The sequence below is a fragment of the Elgaria multicarinata genome, chromosome 2 (assembly GCF_023053635.1).
Source record: "Elgaria multicarinata webbii isolate HBS135686 ecotype San Diego chromosome 2, rElgMul1.1.pri, whole genome shotgun sequence".
Classification (NCBI taxonomy): Eukaryota; Metazoa; Chordata; class Lepidosauria; order Squamata; family Anguidae; genus Elgaria; species Elgaria multicarinata.
Window position 1 is genome coordinate 18,091,969 of NC_086172.1, and position 22,979 is coordinate 18,114,947.

General features: G+C 44.6%; 1 protein-coding gene across 1 annotated transcript in view; it reads left to right on the forward strand.

Annotated features, from left to right (window-relative positions):
* The window catches only part of CPS1 (carbamoyl-phosphate synthase 1), a 184,790-nt gene that overhangs the window by 45,068 nt on the left and 116,743 nt on the right, over nucleotides 1-22,979 (forward strand). Inside the window, exons 7-12 of the mRNA XM_063116089.1 lie at nucleotides 7,797-7,886; nucleotides 9,125-9,253; nucleotides 9,902-10,008; nucleotides 11,850-11,991; nucleotides 14,506-14,583; nucleotides 20,254-20,352. Of these exons, the coding sequence (XP_062972159.1) occupies nucleotides 7,797-7,886; nucleotides 9,125-9,253; nucleotides 9,902-10,008; nucleotides 11,850-11,991; nucleotides 14,506-14,583; nucleotides 20,254-20,352 (645 nt within the window). The remainder of the gene's footprint in view (nucleotides 1-7,796; nucleotides 7,887-9,124; nucleotides 9,254-9,901; nucleotides 10,009-11,849; nucleotides 11,992-14,505; nucleotides 14,584-20,253; nucleotides 20,353-22,979) is intronic.

Consider the following 22,979-nt stretch of genomic DNA (forward strand, 5'->3'; position numbering starts at 1 on the left):
TTGCTATCTTATCTGCTACAGCAGATAAATCACACCAGCCTTATACTGTGCAATCACTGACAATTGTATGCAAAGGACTCAGAAGTTTTCCATCTTAGAATCTGCTTTTATTGTGAAGTACTCCCATGCATCCTGCCTTAAAATTTGAATCAAATTGGGTCATCGGTTGATTTTTTATGATTTTTTAAAAAAACATTTCCCCCCTCTTTGCAAAGGAGCTGTAGCTCCCTGCAGGAAAATTAACAAGGGTCCAAAGTCCAAAACTCATGACCAGCAGGGCTTAAATGCGGCTGCTGCTAAAACTTTTCAATTTGGTCTCCCATCCCAACCCTGACCAGACCCGACCCGACCCAGCTTAGCTTCAGCAAAGTAGATAGCTCCTGTGCATTCAGGCAATTCCCTAGGACTTGTGTTAACATGTTTTGGGAGGGAGTGAGTTTGTGTGTGCTTATGACTTGCCCTGCACTGCTAGCTAGGAATGAGGCAGGCAGTGGGCGGAGCAAACCCAGCAACGAAAGGTTTTAACAATGTGCCCTGCAGTAACGTTGCAGCTACAGAGAACCGATACAGAGAACCATGTTAGAAATGGACACTAGCAACGTTATAAGACTAGTGTAGATCCGGCCCAAGTCCAGTTTAAAGATAAAGAGCCATAGGAAGACAGCGCAGCAGGAGTCGAAGTGGCCCATCAACAGTAAGCACTTGGACAGGCAGGCACAGAGGCCACAGAGGGCCAGGATCTCTTCTCGATCCTCGCGGAGTGCAGGACACGGAATAACAGGCTCAAGTTACAGGAAGCCAGATTCTGGCTGGACATCAGGAAAAACTTCCTGACTGTTAGAGGAGTACGACAATGGAACCAGTTCCCTAGGGAGGTGGTGGGCTCTCCCACACTAGAGGCCTTCAAGAGGCAGCTGGACAACCATCTGTCAGGGATGCTTTAGGGTGGATTCCTGCATTGAGCAGGAGGTTGGACTCGATGGCCTTATAGGCCCCTTCCAACTCTACTATTCTATGATTCTATGATTGTCATGGTCTTCCACAGTATGGTGAGATGTACTGCATTTCTAGATAAACTAATAATTATTTTAAAATCAGCATTTAAACATAAATTAGCATATGCTAATTTAAACTACATTAAGGCACAATCCTATCGGATGGGCCGTGGGTACTCATAAGCCTCTGAACTCAGGGGCTTACAATGCAGAGCACGAGCCCCCTCCTGCTCTGCATTTTAGCTGGCCAGGCGATTTTGCTTGTGTAGTGGAGGTTTCGGAGAGGGAAGAAGGCTGGAGACGGCTGGGGATGCCTTGTAGCCCTATGCCCCCAGTCTCCTCCCCTCCCCACCCCTGGGAATGACTCCTTTTCCCTATTCCTGCCCTCCATTTTGCAAGCGCAGATAGGTAGGCAGTGCGGTTCTTTCTGTAGCAGCTACGAGGGGTTGGAGTGGGGAGTGGGGAGTGGGGGTTTCCTGGTTCTCAGATCAATGCCCTGCCTAGTTGCTCAGAGCCAGGAAGCCAAACAATCCTATGTCCCCTCAGAATGATGCTAGGGGATATCATAGAATCATAGAATAGTAGAGTTGGAAGGGGCCTATAAGGCCATCGAGTCTAAACCCCCTGCTCAGTGCAGGAATCCACCCGAAAGCATCCCTGACAGATGCTTGTCCAGCTGCCTCTTGAATGCCTCTAGTTTGGGAGAGGCCACAACCTCCCTAGGTAACTGGTTCCATTGTCGTACTGCTCTAACAGTCAATAAGGTTTTCCTGAGGTCCAGACAGAATTTGGCTTCCTGTAACTTGAGCCCGTTATTCTGTGTCCTGCACTCTGGGAGGATCGAGAAGAGATCCTGGCCCTCCTCTGTGTGACAACCTTTCAAGTATTTGAAGAGTGCTATCATGTCTCCCCTCAATCTTCTCTTCTCCAGGCTGAACATGCCCAGTTCTTTCAGTCTCTCTTCATAGGGCTTTGTTTCCAGACCCCTGATCATCCTGGTTGCCTTCCTCTGAACACGCTCCAGCTTGTCTGCGTCTTTCTTGAAGTGTGGTGCCCAGAACTGGATGCAATACTCTAGATGCAGCCTAACTAGGGCTGAATAGAGAGGAACCAGTACCTTGCGCGATTTGGAAGCTATACTTCTATTAAAAGGAAAGGAAAGGAACCTCTCATGCAAGCACTGAGTCATTACTGACTCTTGGAGGGACACCAGCTTTCGCTGACATTTTCTTGGCAGGCCTTATAGCAGGGTGGTTTGCCATTGCCTTCCCGGGCCGTTATTACCTTTCCCCCAGCTAGCTGGGTACTCATTTTACCGACCTCGGGAGGATGGAAGGCTGAGTCGACCTGAGCCGGCTGCCTGAAACCAGCTTCCGCTGGGATCGAACTCAGGCCGTGGGGAGAGTTTCAGCTGCAGAAACTGCTGCTTTACTGCTCTGCGCCACACAAGGCTGTATACTTCTATTAACGCAGCCCCAAATAGCATTTGCCTTTCTTGCAGCCACATTGCACTGTTGGCTCATATAGGATTGCACCTTTATACATTTAAATTAGCCATATGTTCTCTTGTTTGTGTATAGCACTTTCCCTCTTCTTGGCAATGCAAAAGTGCCTCCCACCCCTGGGAGCAGAGTGTTATGGCTCTTGGCTGGGAATAACTGAAACTCCTTCTCTTAACAATAGGGACATTGCTGCAATGAGTCAGAGTAGCCTTAAGGTCATGCCTTAAGACTGTATTAAAAATAATGTTTTTTTTAATGGTTTTTAATCTTTGTAGCTTCCCAGAGAGCTTTGGCTACAGTGCGGTATAGGAATACAATGAATGAACGAATGAATGAACGAATGAATGAATGAAGACCTGGGTATCTGAGGTTTGATGGGTTTGAGGAAGCTGGACAGTGTTATTTCTGTACACCCCCCCGTGCTATGTGATGCAGCATAGTTGTGGATCAGGCCCTAAATTTAGATGGCTGGAAGAACTGGCGTTTTAATAGCATCCCTGTGCCCTTCAGATCAGTGTTTCCTCTGAGAAGCTTCTGTTTTCCTCCTGAATAGTGGTAGTTCACCTGTGAAATGATTCAGTTAGGAGATTATCATCTTATCATGAAGCCTTCCAGCTGTGAAATATCTGCATGCCAAAAGAGCCTGATTAAAAGGGGAGTTATTAAAAGAATAAGAATAGTTTGCTCAGCAGTAGATCAGACATGGACTTCGGGAAAGTATGCATTTAAAATTGTAGCTGTCTCAGGTTCGGTGGATTTGATGAGGAAGAAGAATGCTGAGTTGCTCATTGCTGGGGAACATTTTTGCTTACCGAGGAGGAGGAGAAGCCAAAGGTGTGAAATGTGTTCACATATAAGCATCTTCAAAGATTCTACAGCAACTTTGGTCAATTGGCCCTGTACCAATGTGGAGCCCAAAGGGTGAACATCAAACCTATAATGATGATTTTATTCAAAGTTGCCGAAAGGGTACAATGTCATAAACCATTGTTAGAAAGGTGTCGAGAAAATGGATAGAAATGATTTCTGTCTCTCTCATAACACTAGATCCTGGGGGCTTTCCTAACCACTGTATAGCTTTGCACTCTGTACAGCAGAGGAGAGGAACTGAGTTGGAGTGGGGGGGGTCAAAAGAACTCTGTAGGCCAGATGGCATGATGGGGCATGGCCATGCCCCCCTGACACCATTGTTCCCCCGCCAAAGTGCCAGCTGGAGCTCCAGCCTGTGCTTTGTGTCGGGACTACGCTGCCTGCATCACATCCTTCCCAATGGGTACAAAGCGACCTCAGCCAAAGCCAGAGCTGGAGCATGGCCTCAGTTGGGGCTACTTGAAAGACCGTATTCTCTAGGGATGTGCTCCGCTCCGATTAGGAGCGTAGAAGCAGTAGCGGATTGGCCTGCTCCGCCTTACCCAGAGGCGGAGTAGGAGCGGACCGCGGACCCCCTAGAAGCAAGGCAAAGAGAAGCGCCCATTTTTCGGAGCTCCTAGTTCAGGCGGAGCGCTCCGGTCGCCATCTTGAAAACATTTCGCCATAGGATTGCATTGCGGCAAATAATCGCGCATAACTACGTTGTTTTTGAAGCTATCATTCTGAAAATTCTTGTGCACAGAGAGTCGTGGATGGGGGTCATTTTGAGACCACTCTCACCTCTCTGCGTTGTCTGGGTCGCGTGCTATATTTTTGTGAAAATCGGGTCAACCGCGCGGCTCAAACGGCGTTTTCGGCTTTTCACTCATAGGATTGCATTGAGGGAAAGAATCGGGGATAACTGGGGGGGGGGTTAAGCTATCAATCTGAAAATTCTTGTGCACAGAGAGTCGTGGATGGGGGTCATTTTGAGACCACTCTCAACTTTCTGCATCGTACGGGTCGCGGGCTATATTTTTGTGAAAATCGGGTCAACCGCGCGGCTCAAACGGCGTTTTCGGCTTTTCGCCCATAGGATTGCATTGAGGGAAAGAATCGGGGATAACTGGGGGGGGGTTAAGCTATCATTCTGAAAATTCTTGTGCACAGAGAGTCGTGGATGGGGGTCATTTTGAGACCACTCTCAACTTTCTGCATCGTACGGGTCGCGGGCTAGAAGTTTTTAAAAAATCGGCGGGAAAAATACCTTTTTCAAAGGGCTGAGGGGCAGAGTCAGCTCCCGGTCATGATGATCCCAAAGTTGGAGGAGGGCATAGGCAAAACAGGTAACTTGGGATTCTGGGAAACTTCTCTTTCTTCATCTGAACGGGCTTTTCCCCGTGTTTTTTAACACAGTAGCCCCACCAAATGCACAAACACAACCTGAAATCATATACTAAGACAAGAATAAGAGATAGAAACACAGCACTGCTCCCCACCCTAACCTTGGTGAACAACTGAATAGATGTGGTGCAAGGGGATGAGCTCCCCTAGGGCATCTCATCGTGGACGTGCCCCCACTCTCTCCTGCACTGGAAGGCCATTAGAGCCTTCCAAAGAGAGTAAAACGGTGGAGCAATGCCTATCATGAGTTGAAGTGAATGGTCACTTTTCAGTGGTGGAGCAATGCCTGTTCTGAGTCGAAGTGAGCGTTTTACTTCTTCTCAGAGCTGTTGGTGGCTGTCAGTGTCTTGAACTGGCAGCTACTTCCCCCTCCCCCGGGCACGTCCCCCTATTGCTGGTAAAAGACAGATATAGCCTTTTTAAAAAAATTCTTCTTGCTGTTTATTGAGCAACACTGCTGCTTTTAATTCCACCCCTCCTTTGTTTATTGATTGATTTATTCCATTTTATATGCATTACTGGCTTATCCTTGGCTCACTTCCTTATGCCCCCAGAAATGCCAGCTGCATGCCTGCCTGCCTTCCCTCCCTCCTCCCCTGCCCACCTCGCAGGGATGTTGTGTGTGGGGTGCCCGATTTTCAAAAATTCGCCAAAAATCAGGGGATGATGGGATTGCTTTGAAACTTGGCGTGCGTGTGTATATCCCCATGAGGTGTCATGCTGCCAAACATGAGGTTTCTAACTTGAACAGAAAAAAAGTTGTATAATTTTTTAGCTTTCAATGCAAGCCTATGGGGGGGGGGAAACGGAGCTCCGGATCCGGATCCGGAGCTCCGGGCGGAGCGGAGCGGAAGTGGGCGGGGCGGGGGCGGGGCGGAGCGGCCCGATCCGGAAAATGGCGGATCTGCAAGTGAAGCGGAGCGGGGGGTCCGTGCACACCCCTAGTATTCTCCCTTATGAAGCTCAGCTAAAAACTTTTCTTTTTCCTAAAGCTTTTAAAACTTGATTTTGTTCTGACTTTATACTGTTAGTTTTACCCTACCCAGTGCCTGTTTACCCTACCCTGTGCCTGTTTGCATTCTCTTCCCCTCCTTATCGTTTTACTATGGTTTTATTAGAATGTAAGCCTATGCGGCAGGGTCTCGCTATTTACTGTTTTACTCTGTACAGCACCATGTACATTGATGGTGCTATATAAATAAATAATAATAATAATAATAATAATAATAATAATAAAGATATTCTGGAGAAGCCCTTCTTTCAGTCCCACCATCTTCACAGGCGTGCTTGGTCGGAACATGGGAGAGGGCCTTCTCGGTGTCTTCTCCAGTGCTCTGGAACTCTCTTCCTGTGGAAGCTAGGCTGGCTCCCTCCTTGATGGACTTTCGGAAGCAGGCTAAAACTTGTTTGTTCCAGCAGGCCTTTGAAGAGTAATTTGGTTCTCCATCTATGTTAATGACTTATAATTTTGTTGTGTATTTTAAACATTTTTTTTTACATTTCTTTTCCTATGTTTTAAAATGTATGTTTTAAACTTTGTAATACCCTTGAGGCCCAGTATTGGGCAAAAGGTGGGATACAAATAATAATAATAATAATAATAATAATAATAATAATAATAATAATAATAATATATTTTGCCCACACCACAGCCTCCCTGATGGGAGAAGGCGCAAAGCACTTAGTGTACCACTCACCTTCCCAATTGGGAAGGCAAGGGTCCCGCTAAAGAGAATCCATGTTACCTCTGATCACAGCTACAAGAACCAGCGATAACAGTGGGGTTCGCCTCCTTGTCCTCTCTGCAAGCTCCCTGGAGCCTACCAGAGTGGCAGCAGGGAGAGGAATGTCGCTGTTATCTCCAAAGAATGATCAAGGATAGCAGGGATTCCTGCCCCTTCCCAAGCCCCCAGAATCTTCTCTGCGTGTGTGGCTTGAAGAGGCAGTTCAAAAACTCTGTGGACTGGGTGGGGGAAGTTCATGGACTGGATTAGGCCCATATGCCAGAGGTTCTGCTCCTCTGCCATACAGTTTGAAACCAGGGGAGATTTGGAAGTTAAAGGACAGAATTATATGTCTGCCCCCTCCCCTGTGCTGTGGGACAGCCCCTCCCTCAGGGGAATGGAGTGGGAAGACCTCAGAGGGATCTAGGGGTGCACCATAGCAGAGGCCATCTCTAGGGGTGCCAGTGGGCTCACTCAGACAGGGCAGGAACAAGGTATCCAACTGTGACTGCTGCATATGTTTGCTTGCAAGCTCGCTGTATCAACATAAGGAGGGGATCTACACTAGTATATGAAACGTTGTTTTCACAGGCATTGAATGTTTTATTCTTGAACGATTTAAAATGTAGCTGGTTTTAAAACGTTTACTTACATTTTCTCTTTCCGTGGGAATGCATTCCTTTTGGCCACACTAAGAAAATACATCTGTTTCTTCTACTTCCCTGTCTGCAAATTTCCCCTCCCACCTCCTCTTCTCTCTGCTTCATTTGCCCCTCCTCTGTATTATGCACCTGCATTTAGAATTCAAACAGTTTGGGCGGGATTGTATTACTTTCACTTTAGACCAGCCTTCCCCAACCTTGTATAGAAGGCATGCCTGACCATTCCTGACCATTCCTCACCATTGGCTCTGCTAGGTAGGGCTGATGGGAGTTGAAGTCCAAGGCTTCACAGAAAAAAACGACTCCAACTTTGGGCATGGAATTTAAATAAACACACCCACCCAGGAATGTGATTGGCTAATTAAGAAGTAAAGGAAAGCTAATTAATACGGCGAAATTGGCCACATCATATCAAATACAACGAGCTATTTCAGAAAAGTTCAAAATAAAAACCAGAGAAAAGACCTCAATAAAATGTCAAAATCTGAACATCATGTGGCGTAATACTACGAAATGCACACTTAAAACTGGTAAGACACGTTCTAACTAGACTAGTGTAGATCCTCTCAAGGACTATTCCCATCTGTGCAAAGCTGGGTCCCTTTGCTAGTGCAATAAATAAGTTGCCTACGATAATGTCTCTCCTCGTCTTATCAACAGGAAGTCAAAGTCTATGGCAAAGGAAATCCAATCAAAATTGTAGCCGTGGATTGTGGATTAAAGCACAATGCGATTCGTTTGCTTGTAAAGGTACATAAAAAGCTGCTTTCTCTTCTATGGAACTAGTTTTATAATTTTGCTTGGAACATGACAAACTAAGTTGTTTACTTCTCAGGGAGTTTTCACTGATGTTGCAACAGTTTGGAGTTAGGACAGTGACACCAAAAATGGGGAGAGCGTTTCATTTGTAAAAACCTGGGCAGCCATGTCCATTCCATTTTCTCATTGGGTTTGATATTGTCAAGCTAAGGAATGGAATGCGTAAAGAGGAGGAACCTCTGAATATGTGCAGAGAGTGTTCATTCATTCATTCATTCATTCATTCATTTATTCATTCATTCATTCTGCTCATGTGGGTCTGCCTTATGGAGAAAGCCAGCAGCCATGAATGCAGCAGAAAGATTGCAAACTTCTCCCACTGTCTCAGAAGTTGTTTACAACTTGTTCCCCCCTCATTTGCATTCGGTCGTCAGAGCAACCTTGTGAAGTTGTTGAGGCTGAATGATAGTTGGGTGAATAAGGCTTTTTGCTTTATTCACCGTGGTTAAAGCCATGGTTTAAGGCGTCTTCTGAACACAGCCTGGCTTTCTGGCTTAACCACCATGGTTAAAGACATGGTTAAGGTGTCTTCTGAACACAGCCTGGCTTTCTGGCTTAACCACCGTGGTTAAAGCCATGGTTTAAGGTGTCTTCTGAACACAGCCTGGCTTTCTGGCTTAACCACCATGGTTAAAGCCATGGTTTAAGGTGTCTTCTGAACACAGCCTGGCTTTCTGGCTTAACTACCGTGGTTAAAGACATGGTTTGAGGCATCTTCTGAATGGGGTCAGTGACATTCTGAGAGCCCCAGGTTGTTGTGGTGATGGCCACAACAAAGCCATGGAAGGAATGATATATCAGTGACTGCTCGCCATGCTAGCTGAATGGAGCCTCCATTTTCAGAAGTGGGAAATCCTAGTCCAGGTGGAAGGAGGTCTCTTCTTAGGTTCATGTGCTTGAGTCTAACCAATGAACATCATAACAGGACAGGGATTTGAACTTAGTTTTCCAATATTCAGATTCAACAATACAGCCTTCCTCAACCTGGTGACCTCTATATGTGTTGGACTACAACTTCCATCACCTCAGCTCAGGTAGATGATGGGAGTTGTAGTCCAATGTATATGGAGAGCACCAAGTTGGAGAAAGCTGCTCTATACCGTACAATCAACTTAAGTTTTTGTTACCTAATCATCCTTTTTGTCAACCTTCTTCTGTTTCTATTCCAGAGAGGTGCTGAGGTGCATCTGGTTCCTTGGAATCATGATTTCACCAGGATGGACTATGATGGGCTTTTCATTTCTGGTGGTCCCGGCGATCCAACCCAGGCACATGAGCTAATTGAGAACGTCAGGAAGGTAGAGAACGTGCATTAGAATAAATCTCTTGCTCGAGACGCTGCTGTCCTCCATTTCCCATGTTGCATTGCGTCCATCTATAACCTGGAGATGTGTATGCTTTCAACCTTAGTGTTCACACATTATGCCTTGGTGGAAAAACCAGGATTGCTTTAAATTAGGATTGATTTTCTATAGATGTTTGAGAGAAAAAGTTTCATTGGTGGGAATTCTTGCCCCATAGCTATTAAATGTATACAAGTGATTGTCAAGAAAGAATTAGCTGGTGATTGGATTTTAAAAGGGACTTAGTATATTTTTAAATAAATTTTAAACACTGATTGATTAGCATTTAAATAACTTATCTGTTAAAAAGCCATCAAGTCAGTGTTCAGCAATTTAACACAATAAAACTAAAGCAATGAAAACAAGAACTTAGAAAAGGCAAAACATTAGCGCTAAGCATTTTAAATCACTGATTTGAAAAGGTGCATCTTTATACCCTTCCTAAAGGACAAGAGAGTGGGGCACAATCGTAGTTCTTGAGGAAGCCCATTCCATAGATGGTTGGGTTGTAGTTGTTTTGTATAGATCTAGAAAGGTTGCATTTCTATCTCTGTAGGTAAAGGCTCATTTGTATAGAACAAGATTCATTGTTTCCCCACCCAGGTTCTAGAGACGGATCGCCAGGAGCCTTTGTTTGGAATCAGTTTGGGGAATCTAATCACTGGCCTAGCAGCTGGGGCTTCATCCTACAAAATGCCCATGGCCAACAGGTACGGTGTTCCTGCCACTTACACCAGTCTGCCCTTGTGGCTATGGCATATGCAGAAACCAAGACACACGGTTGTTTCTCATCTCTTCACCTCATACCAATTCAATTGAGTTGGAAACTGCCAAGGTGTGGCATATTTAGCAGAAATCAATGTATGCCCATTGCCTCGACCATCTATATTGCTAGCTGCTACAGAGGGAGGGGAATTGCCTGTCTCTCTCCCTCCCAAGGTCTAGAGCCTGCTCCACACACGTAGTCCTTCCAGGCTGCTGGGCAAGGAGGTCGAGGAAGGCCCCATAACCCTAAATCACTCTTCCCCAACTGGGTGCCCTTCAGATTTTTGGACTCACTTAAATCAAAGCACCAGAACTGATTGGGAAGAGAAATTGAAAATATATGAATGGTGTATGATAAAAGAGGGGAGAGGGAAAAAGCCCTGTTGCACTATCAGGTTTCTGCTAGCGTAACATTAGACTTAGAATCATAGAATCATAGAATAGCGGAGTTGGAAGGGGCCTACAAGGCCATCAAGTCCAACTCCCTGCTCAATGCACGAATACACCCTAAAGCATCCCTGACAGATGGTTGTCCAGCTGCCTCTTGAATGCCTCTAGTGTGCCTCTCTCTAGACTTAACCTAGAGAGAGGAAACCAGAAATTAAGGGCCCTTCCTCTGGATTAGGAACTGGCTAGTTAAGAAGCAGTGAAGAGGCTAAGCATCAGTAATGCTGCTGCTGTGCTGAACAAGAAGCAATAGCAAGGTCAAAAACTGCAAGGAAAAGCTACTAATTAAAGTTGCAGGGGATCTTTGCTGAATGGGAATAGAGAAGGATCTTGGCTATGAGAGCAGGCACTGCTGAATAATGTAGCTCTATAGAATTAAAACAGCTCTCTACACTGCACTTTATATAGCACTATATTATCCAGCAATGCCTGTTCTCATGGCCAAGATCCTTCTGCAATGTTTTACTGGAAAGAAGTCCTGTTCACCTAAGATTCCTTGCAACTTTAATTAGTATCTTCCTTTTCGCAGCTTCTTCCCTCGTTGTTGCTTCCTGTGTTCAACGCAGCACAGTATCTTCTTATATAAGAATGCCGTAGTGTAAGGCTTATTACTCCGAGTTTTGTTCATTTTTGTTTTAATCGGAAGCTTGAGCAGTGTAGTCATGCAGAAAATGTCGAAAGTTTGGAAAAGTTCAAAGCTCGAGCTTTAATAGCAATCAATTTCCCTGCACCAAAGAGGCAGGGCAGCCCCTCTGCCTGCGGGATGACGGACAGCCCTGTTCAGTGTGCTGTGAAGTTGGGCCCTGGGTGCAGCCGCATGTGTAGGCTGTCACTGCCACGGGCTTCACGCTAGTTACCGGTGAATAACTTCTTTAGTGCAGAAAGGCGAGGCTTTAGCAGCTCTAAAGGGCCCCAGTGTAGAAGCAATCAGGATTGCAGGATCTCTGATCTTTGTTTGTCCCATATTGTTTTGTTTCATTGTACCCTTTGCCTTGTATGCCGTTGTAAAATTCTGCCTGTTGAACAGTGTGGTACTCCAGCTGATATAGTGACAAGCAGTCTAGCAGAAATGGCCTGGGCCTTGCCAGACAGAAGTCGTGATGACACTTAGTACTGCTTCACCACCAGGATTTCCTTGTTTGATCTGAAGAGGTTTAGCCTTAAACTTTTCGTCATCCCCCTGCAGAATGGCAATGAACAGTTCAGTGTATCCCTTCTGCCTGTCCTGTATAGTGTTAACTGTGGTCTTCTTACCTTGCCCTTCATTGCCCCCACACCCCCAATTCCCTCTCCAAACCACCTTTCCTCTTCTCTTGTCTCTTTGCCTATCTCTCTTTAGAGGACAGAACCAACCAGTTGTGAACATGATAAACGGACAGGCTTTCATTACTGCTCAGAATCACGGCTATGCGATTGACAGCAAGTCCCTCCCTCCTGGCTGGAAGCCTCTATTTGTGAATGCGAATGATCAAACCAATGAGGTAAAACTCCCTCTCTCTCTGGGTAGCTGTGAAGAATTTGATGAGACAGGGAAGATGAACTGTGCTCTGCTGAGGTGCACCAAAGAGCATGCTTGTGTCTCCTGTGCCTGGAATGTCCACCTTATACATTCATAGAATCATAGAACAGCAGAGTTGGAAGGGGCCTACAAGGCCATCAAGTCCAACCCCCTGCTCAATGCAGGAATCCACCCTAAAGCATCCCTGACAGATGGTTGTCCAGCTGCCCCCTGAAGACCTCTAGTATGGGAGAGCCCACAACCTCCCTAGGTAACTGATTCCATTGTCGTACTGCTCTAGCAGTCAGGAAGTTTTTCCTGATGTCCAGCCAGAATCTGGCTTCCTTTAACTTGAGCCCGTTATTCTGTGTCCTGCACTCTGGCAGGATCGAGACGAGATCCTGGCCCTCCTCTGTGTGACAACCTTTTATGTATTTGAAGAGTGCTCTCATGTCTCCCCTCAATCTTCTCTTCTCCAGGCTAAACATGCCCAATTCTTTCAGTCTCTCTTCATAGGACTTTGTTTCCAGACCCCTGATCATCCTGTATGTACCCTCCCCCCATTCCTCATTGAACTGTCTTTGATTAGTTACTGGATAATTTACTGGATTTTTTCCATACAGGTATAACAGAACCCCCACCTCCACCCCCAAGGTAGTGCGCAAGCTTTTGAGTTCACCCTCTTCTTCAAGCTAGATACTCAGAAAAAAGAGAGAGGGGGCCATGATGGGAACCCCAATCTGGGCATGATGGGAATCCCAATCTGTACTTGGTTACGGTCTTAATGTGGAGAGGAGAGGAGGTGTTTTTGCAGACATAATCAGGTTAGACTGTTCCAGGTGGAAAGGGAAGTTGCAGCAAGGTGTGTTGGGTCCAAGAAGAGATGACTGCTCTCCCTTTGAATATGTAAAAGCTAGAAGTTATTCAGAACTCCTTCTAGGATAAATTGGAACTCAGAGATCCTATATAAGGCAGAGAACAAAAATAAAGGAAATGCGGTAGTGCTTTTATTAGTACAGATGAGTATCTGCTGCTCTGCCTCCATGGTTTGTGCCAGCGGGACCCACCGCTATCACAACAGGCAGCGAGTGCTGCTTAGAGCCAACGCTGAAATGCTCGTTTCCGGAATGGGGTAGGTCAGCAGAGCTCCCTTCCTCTAGAATCATAGAATCATAGAATAGCAGAGTTGGAAGGGGCCTACAAGGCCATCGAGTCCAACCCCCTGCTCAATGCAGGAATCCACCCTAAAGCATCCCTGACAGATGGTTATCCAGCTGCCGCTTGAAGGCCTCTAGTGTGGGAGAGCCCACAACCTCCCTAGGTAACTGGTTCCATTGTCATATTGCTCTAACAGTCAGGAAGGTTTTCCTGATGTCCAGCCGGAATCTGGCTTCCTGTAACTTGAGCCCATTATTCCGTGTCCTGCACTCTGGGAGGATCGAGAAGAGATCCTGGCCCTCCTCTGTGTGACAACCTTTTAAGTATTTGAAGAGTGCTATCATGTCTCCCCTCAATCTTCTCTTCTCCAGGCTAAACATGCCCAGTTCTTTCAGTCTCTCTTCATAGGGCTTTGTTTCCAGACCCCTGATCATCCTGGTTGCCCTCCTCTGAACACGCTCCAGCTTGTCTGCGTCCTTCTTGAATTGTGGAGCCCAGAACTGGACGCAATACTCTAGATGAGGCCTAACCAGGGCCGAATAGAGAGGAACCAGTACCTCACGTGATTTGGAAGCTATACTTCTATTAATGCAGCCCAAAATAGCATTTGCCTTTCTTGCAGCCAAAGTGCACTGTTGGCTCATATTCAGCTTGCGATCTACAACAATTCCAAGATCCTTCTCGTTTGTAGTATTGCTGAGCCAAGTATCCCCCATCTTGTAACTGTGCATTTGGTTTCTATTTTCTAGATGTAGAACTTGGCATTTATCCCTATTAAATTTCATTCTGTTGTTTTCAGCCCAGCACTCCAGCCTATCAGGATCACTTTGAAGTTTGTTTCTGTCTTCCAGGGTATTAGCTATCCCACCCAATTTAGTTCCACTGACTTGTTCCATTCCAGAAATGAGCATTTTGGCTTATTTCCAGTTGCTTTATGAAGTACCAGCTTCCCATTACAATAGCAGCAGGTCTTGCTGGCACATGGCCAACTTTGGATACTGCCCAAAGATGGAAACTAATGTTAGATGGTGGTCTAAGTAGGTTACCCGTACTGGCTGGGAATGAAGGGACTTTGAAGGGAGTTTCAGAGCAATATCTCTGAAGGGCAACAGGCAGGGGAAGGCTGAATTGCACAGACGCTGTGGCGCTCACAAAAAAGTGAGTTGTTGAATACCTGAGTGGGTAAAACACTGTCCAAAGACCTGGAATAAAATGAGTTTCCACTCTGTCTCTAAATCATAATTGTCCTTTAACCTTCATTGCTGGAAAGATTTCAATAACTCTCTTGTCCTGAGAATGGAGACTGAGGTATCCTCCTCCTTGTTTTTTAACCTTGCAGGGAATTATGCATGAGAACAAGCCCATTTTCACAGCACAGTTCTACCCAGAAGCCAATCCAGGACCAACAGACACAGAGGTACTGTGAAGTTAGTGGGCTAAGTAGTTAAGTTAGTTTATTGCATTTGTGTCGTACTTCACGCAACTGAAAGCTGTCCCAAAGCGATTTATGAAAGGACAATGAAAACCAAACAACATTCCTCCGCACCCTGAAATGTACAGTAATGCATTCAATGAAATACATGTAAGCAGAAACATGCTGTGAAGGTATGATTCTGGGGAAAAAACAACACCCCTTGAATTAGGTAGAGATGGGAGAACCAGGGAGGCTTGAGCTCATTGAAATTTTCTGATCTTCGCTCCTATTCCTGTTTGCAACCTGGGTTTGTTTGTTTTTTTGCTATCGAAAGCTGTCAAAAGTACATTTTCCACCCTTTGGCTAGAGTGTGAAAATATGGTCTGTGTTTTTAAAAGAGCGCATTTTAAAAATGGTGTATTTTTTCATTTATGACCACATGTTAGAGAATTTGCGAACTTTTGCAAAACCAACTCCCGTTCACATTTGAGGTGTTGAACAGGGCATTTTTGAGCGATTTCCGAACTGAAACAAAATTCTCATATGTATCTAGATTTAGGCTTGGTTGAAATAATTTCATTGGGAGTGTAACATTGCCTAAAATTTGGAACCTTACAGAAACATTCCGTAATAACATTTCCCATTTAGAACCAGCCTTGCTCAGTATTAAGTCCCCTGGGCTCATGTATGTTCTCAGTGCTGTGGCTATGTGGTGGGAGTGCCCAAGATTAGTGCCAGTGCAAAGTTGTCCTGTACAACACAAGTCACTGGTTAAACCGGACAGGTAAGTTTCCTATGTGCGGAGAGAGATTACTGCATGGAAACATTCAGCCATATAATCTCATGCCTATATTTCGAGATGTTTAGAATCCGAAGGGAGCTGTATCATTTCTGATTGTGTAGATTGGACCTGAGAATATCTTGGCCACAGCTAGACCTAAGGTTTATCCTGGGATCCTCCAGGGTTCACCCCTGCCTGAGCACTGGATCCCCTGTGTGTCACCTAGATTTATTTATTTATTTATTTATTTATTTATTACATTTTTATACCGCCCAATAGCCGAAGCTCTCTGGGCGGTTCACAAAAATTAAAACCACAGTAAAACACCCAACAGGTTAAAACACAATTACGAAATACAGTATAAAAAGCGCAACCAGGATAAAACCACACAGCAAAGTTGATATAAGATTAAAATACAGAGTTAAAACAGCAAAATTTAAATTTAAGTTAAAATTAAGTGTTAAAATACTGAGTGAATAAAAAGGTCTTCAGCTGGCGACGAAAGCAGTACAGTGTAGGCGCCAGGCGGACCTCTCTGGGGAGCTCGTTCCACAACCGGGGTGCCACAGCGGAGAAGGCCCTCCTCCTGGTTTGACCCCTGGACGATCCAGGGATAAACCTTAGGTCTAGCCATGGCCTAAGTGCCACACAGGGCATCTACCGCTCAGGCAGGGACGAACCCGGGATGATCCTGGGATAAACCTTAGGTCTAGCTATGGCCCTTGAATCTGACTCAAGTAGCTCTATTCCTGAAACTAAGCAGGTCCAGGCCGAGCCAATACATGGATTGCTCTGAGCTTCCTGTGGGAAGGGGCAGTATACAAATGTTAATGAATTATAAATAGCGGGAAGCGGATATGACGATATTTGAAAAAGGAAGTGACATCCACAGTGGGAAAGGGATTGACTCTAAAGGCAGGTTTTTTTGGGGGTGTGTGTGTCTGAAGTCTACTGCAATCATCCATCACAGGGGCCTCACAACACAGGCAGGCTGTACACGACTGCTTTAAAACAGTTTATAACTGTAGTGACAACTGTTGGGGACCGTGACACACTCCACAGACAGTTTTTAAACCATTTTCAAAGTGTCATATCCTGCTTGGTGTAGATCTGGCCACAGTTTGACAAAAACCTGAATTGTTGTAAACTGCCCAGAGAGCTTTGGCTGTTGGACAGTATAGAAATGAAATATATAAATATAAAGAGGATCAAGAATAGGCATATGGGACCAGATAGAACATCCAACTAATTGTTTCCAGGCAACCTGCAAGCAGGGAAGAAGGTGATAGATTGCATCAAATTATTTACTTAGTGCAGCCGTTCCTAACCTTGGGTCCCCATATGTTGTTGGACTACAGCTCTCACCACTGCCCATGCTGACTGGGGATGATGGGGTTTGTAGTCCAAGAGCATCTGGGAACCGAAGGTTGGGGATGGCAGACTTAGCCCTTAGTTCTTGTTATGCTTTGAGTTGTGTGCGATATTTTGTATTGAACTCAACCGTCAAATTTGCAGAGGTTGAATTAGGCCCCCAACAGCTATCTATATAATTTATATAAACGAAAGTGCTCCGTATTACTGATTGGCAGCTATTTTTTTTTTCTTTAAAAGAATGCCTATTATCTTTCAAATGCATTTTGAATACTTTTACATTATTGAAGTTGTCAAGTTATGTAAATGGATTCACATGCACACGTTCTTGTGCTCACATTTGAAAATGAAGCTTAATCCCCTATCTGTGACTTCTCATGACAATCCCTACAGCAACGTATTGAGTAGTTGGGGGAGTGTGACTAAACAGCGTCAGGATGTATAATAAGGTAAAAAAGAAAGCCTGCCTGCCCAGACATAGAGTCTTCAGCATTCATTGCATGTAAACAGAAATACCATTTGTGAAAAAACATTGCATTTTAATTATTGTTTCTTGGTTAACTAATGTAGAACAGAATTTACTAATGGCAAGTGGTTTATGTGCCAAGTGGAACAATTAGGATTTTCCAAAGAGTGGGGAAGTATCTTGTCACTCTTTTATTTTGTTACACAGACATGTTCTTTTAAAGACACCTGCTATAAAGGAGATGAAAGCCAAACATTGATGTACAGTGTGTAGACAGTACTAACCCTTAAGGGCTGAATTGGGGCCTGAGAATCCCAGTCACTGCTGAAGAGCTGCAAAATGGAGGGTGTGAGTTAGACTTTGCCCTCCCCGCCACCGCCTTTCCCTGTAAGACCCCTCCCTCATTTATTTCCCCCCAAGTTAAAGCAAACACATATTATTATTATTATTATTATTATTATTATTATTATTATTATTATTATTATTATTTATATACCACTCCCCACTGAAAATTTCAGAGAGGTGTACAATGTACAATCTACCTGTCTGTTCTGGTGTCTTTCAAACTATTTGTTAACTGTTTCTTTCCATACTGCCCCCTCCGAGATTACACAAATCACAGATACACTGCAAGATGTTATATTGAAAGAAAGAATGCTACATCAGTCGCAGAAATCACTCTTCTGCAGTGGTTTCTTACATCATGGAATTCACTCAAGGAACCCACTTACATAGGGTTCCAAGAGATCTATCACCCAGGCATTAACCAAACCCAGACCTGCTTAGCTTCATCAAAGTGAATAGGAATGAGCCCTGCAGAATTCAATGGGGCTTACTTCTGAGTAGACATGCATAGTTATCAGCAATAATATACATGGCTCATTGGGATCCCTCCTCTTCTCATGGCATGCGATTTGCCAAGCAAGTGGGACGGGTCCTAAATTCCCATAAAAAAGGATTTAATTACTTTTTCTAGGGATTCACTGCTCTTTCAAATATGGAATAAGATTTTCAATATGAAAAGCAACCTTCCCCCCCCCCCCACAAAAAAATCAGATCAGCACTACTCCCATATCAACCAGTTTACCCTAAAAACAATCTGCATGATTTTTAATTAGGATTAGCCTAAAATATACATTCAGCAGAATCATTTAAAATATATACAGGAATTTGTATTCAATTTACTTAAAACAGCAAGGCTCGAGATTGCTCATTATTAAAAATGTTTGAAACATGTCTGGGAACTGCAGCAGGGGGAAATCTCATGGGATTCATGATGGGTAACAACCTGCCCGGTTTCATTCATCTTAATAACCCTTTGAGATAGATGGTGTTTATTCCTATTTAGGGCACAATGCTATGCGTGTTTAGACAGAAAAAAGGTGCACAACTCCCAGCACGCCCCAACCAGCCATGATCTAAGGAACTGAAGCAGGGCAAGGGGGACTTGTCCAAAGTTCCTTAATGGGGTTTTAGGCAGGCTGGTATTCAACTCAAGGTCCCCCAATACGATCTCAACGTTAGGTTTACGCAGCTATTTTCCTGCAACTTTAGTACAAATGAAGTGTGGAGGGGATGTATTATTATTATTATTATTATTATTATTATTATTATTATTATTATTATTATTATTCCGCCTTTTCCCCAGTACTGGGACGTAGGCGCAGTGAGTGCTTTTGGCTGGGTGAGGTAGCAACACAACCTGCCATCACAAGCCCTGACAATATAGCTGGGTACATGGGGATATTGGGGGCAGGGCTTGCGTGCCCAGCCACATCCCCTCCATGCGTTAGCCCTAGTCGTGTGACAGGTGAATGTCTGCATAGCGCTAGTCTGTCCGTTTGGACACGCAAGTGAAATCCAGTTTGAATGGAAACGAGGTAAAAACGTTCTCCACATCAACTTCTGTTGTAAATCAGCGGAACGCCCGCATTGATCTGCGTTGAGATTTTCATGTGGATGGGATTAGATGTGTGCCTTAAGCTTCTTAAGCACTTGTGCATTTGGTTTGTCTGGGATACAATACAAAGAGTGCATTTATTACTTAGGCTAATTATTAATTAGACTAATTAGGCTCGCAACCTATTTAGAGAAAGAGAGTTCTAATTGTACAACATAGGCAAATTCCAGAGGGGTAATCATGGTAGTTCACCGCACTAAAGCCCTTCAAATCCTGTGCTTATGGTAGGAGTAATAGAATTTATGCAAACTGCCTCAATATGCATATTTATATGCAAACCCCAGTATCTGAGTCTTTGCCTGATTGGGTGTTTTTGTGCTAAGGATTTGGAAAAAGTTTAGGAAAGATGGTCTGGGGCCAGGCTCTGTATGTAGTGAAACATGACTGGAGGCCTTGATAGAGGTAGAGATGTAATAGGTAGACACTATGCCTCCTGAAATAGGTTTTTGGAAATACTCACTCTAACCCAGTGGTCCTTTGGGGGCTCAAGGGCTCAATGCACACACAGCACTCCCCTGCCTGACCCACACATTGGCTGACCCATTGGAGTGAATGTAGAAGCAGCCCATCCACAAGAGCTCCACGTGTGCTTCAGATGGAGTTGAGTGTCTGCAGGGTTTAAAACAATTTCCCCACCGTGATGACCAGAAATGTCCTTAAAAACCAGAGCTTCAGGATTCCATCTTTCAGATCAGCTCCTGTACCATACAGCAAAAGATAGACTGTCCTCACAGTAGTGCAGAATGTGGGATCGTAACTTTGCTCTTCATGTACATGATAAATATGTGTTAGTTGGAATCAACATGGCATAACTCAGCCGTCTCCATCCTCTGGATGCGTTGGACTGCAATGCCCATTTTTTCCCAGGGAGCATAGCCAGTGCTGGCTGGGAAGTGATGGGAATTGCAGTTCAACACATCTGGAAGACACCAAATTGGGGAAAGTTGGCGTAAGTGATAGCAGTGGAAACCCATCACAATGAAGGATTTGGCTCTTAAGGCCCACGTGTCGTCCCCCACCCCCGCCGGTCTCTTTATAATGTGAATATAGAGTCTTCCTTTGTATACTGATCTGAATTTTATTTACTTTCCCTAGTTCTTATTTGATTCATTTATTTCCCTGATCAAGAAGGGGAAAGGTACAAGCCTTGCTTCAGTGCTGCCCAAGGCCACAGCTGCAACTTCGAGAGTGGAGGTCAGTGTATTAATGTGCTTTGCGTTGAGCCATCAGTCATACACTGACGGCGGCTGTTATTGAAAGAGATAGGCAGATTTGCTCTCCAGAACTGTGACCTGGGCATTTGCACAACCCAGATGCCTTTCCAAAGAAGTCCTCCTGATTTTGTTATTCATTAAAGTTACATCCACTCCCATTTTGCCTTGAAATAATTATTGAGACACGGGGATGTGTGAGATGCATGCCTGAAGCAGAATTCTTGGATGTTTGTTTAGATTTATTGCCTGCTAGATTGGGAAATGTCACACCTCTTTCTTTCATTTATTCAGGGCTTAATTTGAGCCAAAGCTCACCTGGGCTGAGTTTCTGTACCTGTTTTGAATGCCAGGGCTGAGCTTTGGAATGTGTGAAAATGATAATAAAAGTAGGGTATCTCTGCTGGCCACCCAAGGTTCCCCAGATGGCCACACCACTTCCCCCCAACCACTGATCATTTAGTGGTTTGCTTGCTTTGGTGCAGTTTTCTCCCCATTCTAAAAGGTTGACATGTCTCTCCTAAGGTGTAATCACTGGCATGATGAGCTTTAAGCTAAAGGTTGCTGATATTTCTGGCCCCACCCCTTTGCCTTTGACCTTGCTCTCTTTGCCTTTGGCTCCACCCATCACTAGACTGTGGCCCCTTAAGAGTGTCTCCCAAATTGGATTTGCTCCTCAAGCTGGAGGAGGGATTTGAATCCAGGTTCAGCTTGTATATTCTCAAGATTCTATGTCTCATGGGTCCTCATTTACTAGTGGCTGCAAATAAAACCACTTTTTAGATCCCCCCCATGACTTTTTAGATCCCCCTAATTTGTATTATAACCTCCCACAGAGCATCTGGGCACAGAACTTCAGTTCTGTGGAGTAAATAAAGGGGGCGGCTCACTCTTGATATGTAGAGTTGTATGGTTCTGGAACACCATCGGGGTCATGCAGTCCATCTTTTCAGCTGTTCTGCCCTTTTTGTGAACCGCCCAGAGAGCTTCGGCTATTGGGCAGTATAGAAATGCAATAAATACATAAATAGGCATGGCAATCCTGGACTCCAAACTCCAGGCTCACAGATCTTTAGTAGGAACTGTGTTTGGTCCTAGGTTCCTGGTCTCACCCTCTTTACATTGCTTTCAAGCCCATCATCTGACCCATACATTTTCTATATATGACCCTTATAGCAATACTTGAATCAGTATGAAATGTATAAAACCCATCTTGGCCAGCATGCTCATTTGCATTCCAAATGCCTCTGCATTTCTTTCGGCATGAACGGCAATCAGGCATTCACACAAATACCACGAGAGTTTCAAAGGTGATTGAAGGCTCGCGAACGAAAATGCTTAATATGGATTGTATTGCTGGATTTTCTACTGAGCCCTTCCACTTTGTACCAGGAAAACTGAATTTAATGCCAAGACATGTTCAAAGCACAATCCAATGCATGCAAATTTGCTGATTTAGTCATATATTGATTTGCTTTGTTTGAATTCTTTATTCAGATTATTCGAGGTTTTGCTTTTATACAAAGTACAGCATGGTGCAGTCCTGAGCTGAAGTGGGGGTGAGGCAGTTTTGATGAAAAACTTCATCAGAATTGAAATGGGGGCTTCCCTTTTAGCAATTTTTCAGCGATCACTGTGAAAGAGCTGAGAACCTGTCCGATTCTAATATTGATCCCTGGTTTGCTCATTGACTAGTGCAGGAAGCGTTGCCCTCACTTGAACAGACTTTAATTATCTTTAGTAAAGTTAGAAAATGGCTAACTCTGATTAGCTAGATAGGATTGTGATATCATCCCACTCAATTTCAGGATCCCTGATTGGCTGGGATTCCTCAAGAATGAATGAAATGAGAGTGGGGGGAGGCTGCTAAAGCAGCAGCTGAGAGAGCACACAACAGAGAAGGGTCACGCTGAACAATCAGTTGGATTAGGGCTTTCAAAGGGGGAATTTCAGCCCCCTGAAATTTCTGGTTTTGGTGCAAAAATTAAACCTGGAAAACATTTGGCTCACCACCAGTATGATGCAGTAAAAACTAGGAGACAGGGAATATCTATAGATTTCTTTCTAGAGTAGGTATAGGCAACCCTAATGCTCTCCAGACTACAAGTCCCATAATCTCTGACCATTAGCCATCCTGTCTGGGGCTTATGGGAAGTGTGGTCCAAAACATCTTCAGGACACCAGTTTGCCTACCCCTGTTCTAGAGAAACTTTACTAGAGGAAATGAAGAAAGTCAAGCAACCGTGTGGGACCCAGATTCTGATAACTCTTGCTTTATATCCACAACTATGTGGGTTGATATATTCTGATTTTATATACGAAAGCTAATATTTAATGCCAAAGCACATTTATATACCTACACACCCACACCCACACCCCTACTCCCACCCACACACATGAATGAGTTAAGGAAGCGCATTTGGAAGATACAAATCCGAATTAAACCAAGTTAAAATGAGCTGCTGTAAGGATGTTTGACTGCCAGTGGAGGCTGGTGGCTCCGATGTCAGTAGGGAAGTGAATCTGCTCTGGGTTTCAGGCAGAACTCTAAAGGAGCTCTCCAAGGTGCTGAAGCTATTGTGGAGATAGGTTTCGGCACCTTTGACAGTT